Source organism: Sinocyclocheilus rhinocerous, unplaced genomic scaffold (genome assembly GCF_001515625.1).
Source record: "Sinocyclocheilus rhinocerous isolate Xijiao unplaced genomic scaffold, SAMN03320098_v1.1 scaffold1493, whole genome shotgun sequence".
Taxonomy (NCBI): domain Eukaryota; kingdom Metazoa; phylum Chordata; class Actinopteri; order Cypriniformes; family Cyprinidae; genus Sinocyclocheilus; species Sinocyclocheilus rhinocerous.
The window spans coordinates 49,178-59,395 of record NW_015640467.1 but is presented as its reverse complement, the minus strand read 5'-3'; the positions used below and the strand labels follow the sequence as shown (position 1 = coordinate 59,395).

Below are 10,218 nucleotides of genomic sequence, written 5' to 3'. Positions count from 1 at the left end.
TGTATGTATATATATATATATAAACGCCATTATAAATTAACTATATTAAATCTCTGTAATATTTTTTCTAAAATTAAGAACAAAAGACTAAAAACTAACATCAGTGATCAAAGTTTTAAAAAAATATCTATCTATCTATCTATCTATCTATCTATCTATCGATCGATGTGTATCTCATTTAATTGTAAATTTTTTATTTCACTTAATTTAGGAGAACAAATCACAAGTGATTTTAAGTAAAGTCATATATAAACATATACATATAAAATACAGACATGTATGGGTGTCTTGTATATTGTGTGAAATGTTTGTTTTGTGAATCAAAACAAACAAATTAAATGAGTCATTATAAATATGTATATATATAAATTGGCTCATTTACTCAAAAATTTGGACAGAGAGAGAGAGAGAGAGAGCGAGAGACTATGTATATTGTGTGAAAGTTTTTTTTTTTTGTCATTTCTAAATCACAAATGTGCGTTAATTTGTGCATCCAATTTTCATAAGTCATCATGACTCAAAATTTATTATTTTTATTCAATTCCAGTGCATGAATGAACGCCCCAATATTTAGATTAACAGTTAACCGATTTGTGTTTTTTTAAATGGTTGGTTCAGTCCTAAATATGTGGTTGCATACTTGTGAGAAATATACTAAATATACTATTCAGACTCGCGCTCTTTTGAAGGCAGACAAAATATCTTCTTGACCCTCTTGTTCAGCAGCTACAGACAAGGATGAAAGATAAATATAGAACAGTCATTTACAGATTTATACTAAGACGGTATGTAAGTGTTCTTTTTGTTGTGTCTGATTGTGTGTGAAAGACGCACTAACCCTCCACAGTGATCTCAAAGGTGCAGCTGTCACATTTGTCTTTAGCAGAAACTTCACACCTGTATCCACCTGCGTCTCCTGGGACCACCTTGACGATCTTCATCTCGAACGTGTAGATCTGAGAAGGAACGAGTGAAAGAAACGTGCCACATTTAAGGATGATGTGTAATAAAATACAAGACACAAATTAATTTAAGTTGATCAACTAAGTGTAAAGAGAATCTATATTCTATTTTGTAGAAAAAGGCCAATGTCAATGTAGTACTAATATAATTATTTAAAGAATTTAGAAGATTTCTGATGATAAAATTAATACCTTTAACATTACAGTTTTGACATACAAATGCGATAATAAGATTGAAGATCCATATTATGGAAGACCATTTCCGCCATGGAATAAAAAATAAAAAAGGTAATTGTGACTTTTTATCTCACAGTTCTGACTTTTACTCTCACAAGTCTGAGTTTATATCTCACAATCCTATTTTCTCACAATTCTGAGAAAAAATAAAATCAAAATCGCAAGATATAAACTCAGAATTCTGACTTTGTGTTTTTTGAACATTAAAGCATGTCAACATATTCTGTTACACCAAATACACAAAATAATGATCTTTAAAAAAGCATCATATGACCCCTTTAATTAGTTTACATCAAGCAATTCTGCATTTTTCTTTCCGCTACAGAAGAATAAAAAAAGGAACTGCGACTTTTATCTCACAATTCTTACTTTTTTCTTGCAATTGCAAGTTTATATCTCACAATTCTGATTTTTGTGATTTTTTTAAATCTTGCAATTCTGAGAAAAAAGTATGAATTGTGAGATAAAATGTCAATTACATTTATTTAATTATTTTTTATCCTATGGTGGAACCAGGCTTCCATACAATGCACCATACATTCATCAAACCTGGATATGGATTAATTTAGACACCCTGTTATGATGAATATTCTTTACATTATATGGAGTATTAATATTATATGTGACAACACACTCCCCTCTCACCTTAGTGTTTCTGTCATAGGACTCTTTTAATTGCATGTGTTTTCCCGCTTTGCTGCCGAGGTCCATCCACTTCCCCTTCAACCACTTCATGGTGGGTTTACATGTGAGGTTAGTGGAGTCCACCTTAACCACAAATGTTACATCTTTACGTGTGTTAAACACACACACACACACACACACACACACACACACATCTAACTTTTAATGATGGTTGTTTTGTTATGACAACTATTTGGAGCTTTAATAATGTGTTTGTGTCTGTGTTTTTATACCTGCGATGCCTACCACACTTTCTGGCTTCTCTACAAAGAGTCCCGTCAGCTCGGTTCGTTCTGCAAGCATGGAACAGGTATGTTATATAAATACAAAAATACACACACACGTGCAGACAGACTCGGATATTCACAGATAGGGATCCTGTAAAACTCATGGTGAAAATGGTGTCAACAAAATGCACGCTCTGTTTCCATTTTAAATATTCCTTGCAAATATTTAAGCATAAAACAATAATATATTGGGTTGTTTTCTTAAATTAACAATGAATGGCATTAATGATAGTATCACTGAAATAACTGAATTCTGGGTGAGCTTCATACACAAGGAAGGAGACAATTCTTTCCTCTTCTCACCCTTTTGCAGTCATTCATTTTAATATTTTATTCATTTTCATAATAGGGCAGGCTAATTATATTTACATACACCTCCAAATAGGAATTATTGCACATTATATCACAGTCCTTTCATGCACACCAACTTAGATCTCGAATTCTAAGTGACTCATTTATATAGTTAGTATGTGGTTTAAATGATGCCAGGAAGTTGCTTAAGACCTTAGAGCTATCGACACTGACTGGCTTTTCTGAGGTAAAGGTGAGGTCAGGTGTTGTTTATAAGCTGTTTCAATTACGTCTTTCCGCTGTTGAAACACTGATTGGGCGATTACATGAGCGATTATCCTTTAAGGTAAGTTTAGTACTTTATATTTCAACATACCTTCTGATGTTCATTCATGTTTTCGTGCTTTAACTAAGAGTAAAAGAGGAAGATCGATTCAAATGTGCTCCGCACTGTCGTGGGTTACAGCGATCCGTCACGCAATGTTTTAGTGTCAAAAACACATTTATTGTTTGAATTCCGTAATTACACTGAGATAAATTAAAAAGAGGTTCGTTCTTATAATATCGTTTCTTCACAACTGCTTTTTGCTATATCAGTCTAGCGTTATATATTAAGTGGCCTCCTGACGTAACTCATGAATATTAATAAGGTCACGCACTGAGGTTCACATATCTAAGTGACATTTTCATGATGTATTCATTTTGACATCGGGTCTGTAGTTGAAATTTAATTTAATTAGAAATAAAAACATTTAAACTATTTTGGTCGTAGTACATTTATTGGCATAAATAAATGTGCAAGCTCAATTTATTTATTACAGTCAAGGCTGATAGGATCGCCCAAACGAGTAAAGATTTGTTTTGTACTAATGCTATTTTAATTAGGAATACATGATATATCGAAATAAAATCAATATCACATTATGGCTTAAAGCGATAGTCATATTGACTATGTTCACAATTGCGCAAAATGAAATTAAAATAGTGTTTATAAGCCAGTGCTGCTTTGTTTACAGCGGTAACCAGGGAAACGGCGTATAGCTGCTGTCCCATAAGCGCCACCTGGTGTCAGAGAGGGAATCTGCATCTCATTCAGTCCGTCTGCTGTTTCTGCTTCGTGCAGATGTTTTATGTAGCATAATTTCACAAAGCTAATGTCAAGACCATTCTGTTTTTGCTTCAAATTTTAAAATTATACGATCTAATTTAAATCAAAAATCGCTCATGCTACATGTATGTAGCATCTCCATTTGGATCGTGATTAAAATGCAGTGGTTGCCCCTAATTTTAAATTGCTAATAGAGCAAATAAACAGCTTGTTCATGTACTCATATTTTAATTATTTTTTGTCTCTTGCTTAAAAAAATAAAATATTTAAAAATATTTAAAAATAGGAATTGGCCCATTTGCTTAAAAAAAATTGGGGTAACACTTTAGAATAGGGAACGCTTATTCAAATTAACTACGACTTTTCCCTCAGTAAATTCCTAATTTGCTGCTTATTAAAGGAGACATATTATGCCCCTTTTTACAATATGTAATATAAGTCTCTGGTGTCCCCAGAATGTGTCTGTGAAGTTTCAGCTCAAAATACCCCGCAGATCATTTATTACATCATTTTGAAAATGCCTGTTTTGAGTGGAAGCAGAAACAACCTGTTTTTCGTGCCTGTCTCTTTAAATGCAAATTAGCTGCTGCTCCCCGCCCCCTTTTCCAGAATAGAACTGCGCCATTACAGCTCGCTCGTACCTGCTAAAAATATCTGTTTTGGTTCTGATTATCATGTTTATCGCACTGAAATCATGAGTTTTAAACCATATGAGTTTAAACTTCTGATATGGTTTTCTGAGCGCACATATCCGAAGCACATGGACAGAAAGCGGCTGTCACAGCATGTGAGTACTAAACTAAGTTCTCTTTCACACACAAGTTTACGTTAAAAAACAAGACTACTTATTGTACGTATCTTCTCAAGTAAACATATCTTGATGTAAGCATCTTTTAGACATTTTCACTGGAAAACAAGACACAATTACTGAGCAAGATTTGTGTTCCCTTCAATTTATTGCTTAAAATTCTTTACTTAGTCTTAAACCTGCAGAAACCCAGATATGTGTTACTTAGTTTCAGCATCTGCAGTTGAAAAACCATATAGGTTGAGTGCTAATTTTTTCTTTTGGAGTTGGATGTGTTGATGCAACTTCATCAAGCTGATTCCACTCTGATAATGAGAAACTCTCTCTGATCATGTGGTCTGAAATAGCAGCATGCCTAATATCCTCCTTGTTCTTAGGAGGGCAAGTTGTTTCCATGGTGCTTGTTAAAAGGCCACGGTAACATCGTGACCTCTCTTATGTCAGGCCAGGAATCTAACCATCGGCCACACCGATATCAAATAGCAAACATCTTACAGACAGGCTCTTATGGTCAGTCAAATTACTGTCAAAAATGACTGACCTCAAAGTATAAGGACCGTAACCGCAGATATGCTGTGATTTGTTTTAGGTTAATCGAGAGGATGTGCCACATGCAGTGTTTCTGTGTTTGCACTTCAGGTTGATTTTAAGTAAACTAGGTGACTCATTACAGTTTAATTATGTTTTTCAGTGTCCACAATCTTTTAAAAATCAAGTAGGATGGATCAGGAAAGCTCTGCTTCAGTTTGGAGGATGTTGTTGCTCTTTTAGGTTTGTATAAAATATGAACCCTCAACCCATGATGACATTTGTCTGTCTTCACCAGGATATTTTTTAAAGCACCGTATCGCATTTCAAACCACACATATAACTTAAGTTGACATTTAAAAATGGCAAGATAATAAAAAATTTAACTAAAATTTTATTTCAACCCTGAAAGCAGCTAGAAAAAGGACTGCCTTAAAACCCTTTAGATGACTTTCAATCTACAATGATTAACCCTCTCTAAATTTAATTTAATTTATGTTATTTGCTTTTATATATTTCAGCATTTATTATTTAGAAGTAATTATTTTGTCTTATTTATTTGTTTGTTTGCTGAATTTGCTCTGTTTTTTGACATTAAAAAAATGAAAATTTAAATCATTAAAGCAGCTGAAAAAATTATTGCCATTAAAGTCTGGCAATAACTTTATTAACCCCCCCCCCCAGCTTAATTAATTAATTAATTTATAAACCTTTTAATTCATGCATTTATTTAAGCATTTATTCATGCATTCATTTTTCTCTTTCATTGTGTTTGTTTATTTTGTTATCTGAAAAGATTTCATAAAGGTTAAAACACATCTTTTAGACAGTGATGAGCGATTCATTCATTTAGGAATTAAAGCAATAAGCCCCAAGAAGCCGTGGTTTACAGTGAATTTATAACAAGTAAGGGGCGTTCGCAGAGTGCCTAAAACCCCCTTAGCTGTTATAAATTCACTGTAAACCACGGCTTCACGGGGCTTATTGCTTTTATAAAACGGTTATTCCATATACGTAGTAAGGTTTCACAGAATAAAACCGAGCAAATAAAGTGTAATGATATAAATAAAAACAGTATTCTTCCACCAAACAATGTAGTTCCTCAGAAACAGTTGTGGTTCCAACAAAGTGGTTGCCGAGCAACAGACAGAAGTAAACAAAGGTGTATGTTTGTAGAGTAATTTACAACAGCTTTGAACGCGGCTCAACCAATCAGAATCAAGGACCAGAACTATCCGTTTTATAATTGGAATTAGGAATTTGATCACTTATTATAAAATAGAACATATTCCTAATCCGAAATATGATCAAAAATCGCGTATATGGACTTGTTCAGGAAATTTGACTATTGAAAATAAAACATTTTAATGAAAAATGAACAAAATGGCGTTGATTAGTTCATTTTGCCGAACGGGATTTAGTAAAATGATCTGATCTTCGAATCCTGCTCCAAATGTTATTACTAATGTACATGTTGCAATTCCAATTTAAGCCGCACAAATTTCACACTTCGCCTAAATTGTAATATTAATATGTAATTCATTCATGTACTGTACTCATTTTGTATCGCCTTTTGGTCGAATTGCCCCTCCATATAAACATAAATAACTCCTGGCTGACAGCAGTAACACATAGAAATGTGTTATGTCTAGGGTTTATGGTTTATATTTGGTGTATAAACACCTCACTAGTAAGAAACTTTGTCTTCATGATTCACCTAAGACGAATATGTGTGTGTGTGTGTGTGTGTGTGTGTGTGTTTCAGAGGGATTGTGGCGATACTCAACACAGTGTACTACACGCTGGATTTAGCACATTAGGACGGTAAGCTCCCTGTCTTAGCACAATTCCACACACACACACACACACACACACACAAACAAGTATATAACCGGCGGCTCCTGACAGACCTGCTAAACATCCATCTATATCACTCAGGCAATTCAGATCTTATGCAGATTATTTTATAAAAGCACCTGGTCACACTTTACCAAATCGGCGAATCTGGGTGGCAGATAATGCAGCACGTAATGAAACCGGTGCCGAGGTGGCTGTCTATATTTGTGCACGTGAATGACTGATGCGGCGTAGTGGCTGAGACACAGTCTGTCAGCATTGTGCCCCTGAGCAAGGCACTTGATCCCGGGTCACTCCAGGGGAATGTAATTACTAATTTAATATTGCAACTAGCTTCTAATTAAGCAATTTATGGTCAAATCTGGACTGATTAGACATGCTCCTTTTCAAAGTTTGTATTCCTATTGATTTTGCTATCATAGCTATAGTTGCATTTTATAGTTGCATTGTTTTATTTGCACTTTTCCAGTGCTGTCTGTGACATACAGTAAATAGACTTTAGTACTACGTTCTTATGAGGTGGTTCTTTAAGTTATGGACTCTTGACCTGTAAGGCAGATTGTTGTTGGTAATAAAATGTTCTGGCAGCTGCAGGGTCATAATAAATAACTGGATTGATACAGTATCTCAGTCATAGGTTGTTGGCAAATGCTAACTGTTCTCAAGTGTTAAGCATGCATTACATGCATGTTTTTCTTTGCATTTTGTTTATTTGTAAATGAGCAACCGCAGAGCATTATTGCCAGAGACCACATTGAAAATCTTGAGTTGTTGCATTTAAACCTGGAAATGATTTAGCTTTGATTTTTGTAAATTGAGCTGATTAATAATGTCAGTGTTTGGTTTTGGATTAAATGCAAAATATTAGCATTTTCACTTTTTTTTTTATAAGAAATTAAAAATTATTTTACATCTGCACTTTGTGCCGCACATTTGCACTGGTTGTTACAGCAATTGTCTTGGACTTTATTTTGACGCCTACCATTGTGAATATGCACTACTGCTGAAAAGTTTTAATTTTAGTTTTTAAAGAAATTTTTACTTTTAGAAACTTTTGGCAAGGATGCATTGAACTGATCAAAACTGATGTTAACATGGTTACAAATAAATCTTTCAAATAAATGCTGTTCTTTGAGCTTTCTATTCATCAAAGGATCCTGAAAAATAAAATGTATCAGAAGCAGCACAACTGTTTTCAACATTGATAATAACCAGAAATGTTTCTTGAGCAGCAAAAATGCATATTAGAATGATTTCTGAAGATCATGTGACACTGAAGACTGGAGTAATGATGCTAAAAATTCAGCTTTGATCACAGGAATAAATTACAGTTTACAATATATTCAAATAGAAAACCGCTATTCAAAATTATAATAATATTTCACAATATTTATCAAATAAATGCAGCCTTGGTGAGCATAAGATACTTTTTTTTTTTTCATTTAAAAAAATCTTATCGACCCCAGACTTGGTAGTGTAACAATTTAACATTTTCTGTTAGCGATGGTATTATATAAATGTTGTATACATATTTATTTTATTTTATTCATGTCTTTATGTGTGCAACTTTTTTATTTAATTAGAAAAACATAACCAAGTGCAGCTTTAAATAGAAACCTGAGTTTCAACTAACTTTGCATTTTGATGGTGGCAAACACTATTAAATCAGCTCTCCAGAGTGTTCTTTCACGCTAGCAAAGTCTGTGAAACTGAAGTGGCGATTATCAGCATATGATGGTATTTTTAGAGCTCGTCTCTCCCCTGGGCTTCTGTGGCATTACCATATCGGACAACAGCATCTGGAAGAACCCTTATAAGTGCGCGAAGGTGTGTAAATCAACGCTTCTGACAGGCTGTTGATCGGATTTACTGCCGTTCATTCAAAAGGTGGGGCGAGGTAGCAGTGGTTAAACTGAGAAATGAACCCGTCCGAGGGATTGATTTGCCATGGGAAAAGATGACATGATTTTCTATTGCTATTTTGTCTGCTACGTACAGTAATATCTCTCTGAACAGCTGACTTCTCTTGTTTTTGCCCTGTTTTTATACTCAATCCACGATGAATAAAGTTGTCCAATAAACTGTGATTTGCAGACCGGATAGTGAGGTGAAAATAGAAATGGCAGAGGTCATCATGAGATATTTATATCTTACTGTGGAGAAGTGGTGAAGACAAGAACAGGCCAACGATTCTAGATGAACCTTCGTCAAAATCTGTTTAGGTTTTGTGGCATATGATATACGGTCTAGTCTGTCATGTGGCCGTAGGCTTGGATTTAGTGAAGGTCTCGAGGGTCACGCTTTTATTAGCATCTGAACTGTTAATTGGATCATGGCAGGGACTTACACACTCGCTCTAAATGAAAGAGCACAGATAAAATGTGTCTCCAGCAATGTGGTTCGAGGTTTCAGATTCTGCTCATCTTAAATTAGGTGTTGCCTCTTCTAATATCTCAAAATCATTTAACAAATTTGTAGGGTTTAAGATTAATGCACAAACAAACTAACAAACTTAATGTGATGCATATTTGTCAGTCATACATCAATGATTTCTGTAATATGAACCGAATGTGTTTTAAACACACAGTAACCAGGTTTAGTTTATATATTTATCATCAATAAATCCAATCTAGTTGTTCTGATCTCATTATACTATGGAAGCTCACAATTCGGACTTTTTTTCTCAATTCTGAGTTTATATCTTGTAATTCTGAGTTTTTTCTCACAATTCTGAGTTTATATCTTGTAATTCTGAGTTTTTTCTCACAATTCTCAGTTTATATCTTGTAATTCTGACTTTTTTCTTATAATTCTGATTTTTTTTTCACAATTTTGAGTTTATATCTTGAAATTTTGATTTTTTTCTCACAATTCTGAGTTTATATCTTGTAATTCTGACTTTTTTCTCACAATTCTGAGTTTATATCTTGTAATTCTGAGTTTTGAGTTTTGTGTCTAGAGTTTTGAAAAATGACATTAAGGTTCTGTTATTAGTGCAAAAATGATTGTAAAAAAACTGTAATATATATTTTTACTTATTATTTCAATTTTTTCCATTTTATTTTGTTTAAATGTGTGTCTGTACTTTAATGTTACAAATGCTTTGGCGGTGTAAAGCCTTTTTATCATGCCAATATAACTACTTTATTATTATTACTATTATGATAGAACAATAGATAGATAGATAGATAGATAGATAGAACGATAGAAAGATAGAACGACAGATAGATAGATAGATAGATAGATAGATAGATAGATAGAACGACAGAACGATAGACAGATAGATAGATAGATAGATAGATAGATAGATAGACAGATAGATAGATAGAACAACAGAATGATAGATAGATAGATAGATAGAAAGATAGATAGATAGATAGATAGATAGATAGATAGATAGATAGATAGATAGAAAGATAGATAGATAGATAGATAGATAGATAGATAGATAGATAG

The 10,218-nt window shown here is 33.6% G+C and overlaps 1 protein-coding gene across 1 annotated transcript in view; it reads right to left on the bottom strand.

The window, feature by feature from the left end:
- Positions 1-5,207, bottom strand: part of LOC107753061 (myosin-binding protein C, cardiac-type-like) — a gene marked incomplete at its 5' end in the record, with an annotated part of 8,295 nt that extends 3,088 nt beyond the window's left edge. The window contains 5 exon segments of the mRNA XM_016569164.1: positions 678-726; positions 839-956; positions 1,845-1,993; positions 2,117-2,169; positions 5,182-5,207. Coding sequence (XP_016424650.1) covers positions 678-726; positions 839-956; positions 1,845-1,993; positions 2,117-2,169; positions 5,182-5,207 — 395 coding nt within the window.
- Positions 5,208-10,218: the final 5,011 nt, after the last annotated feature.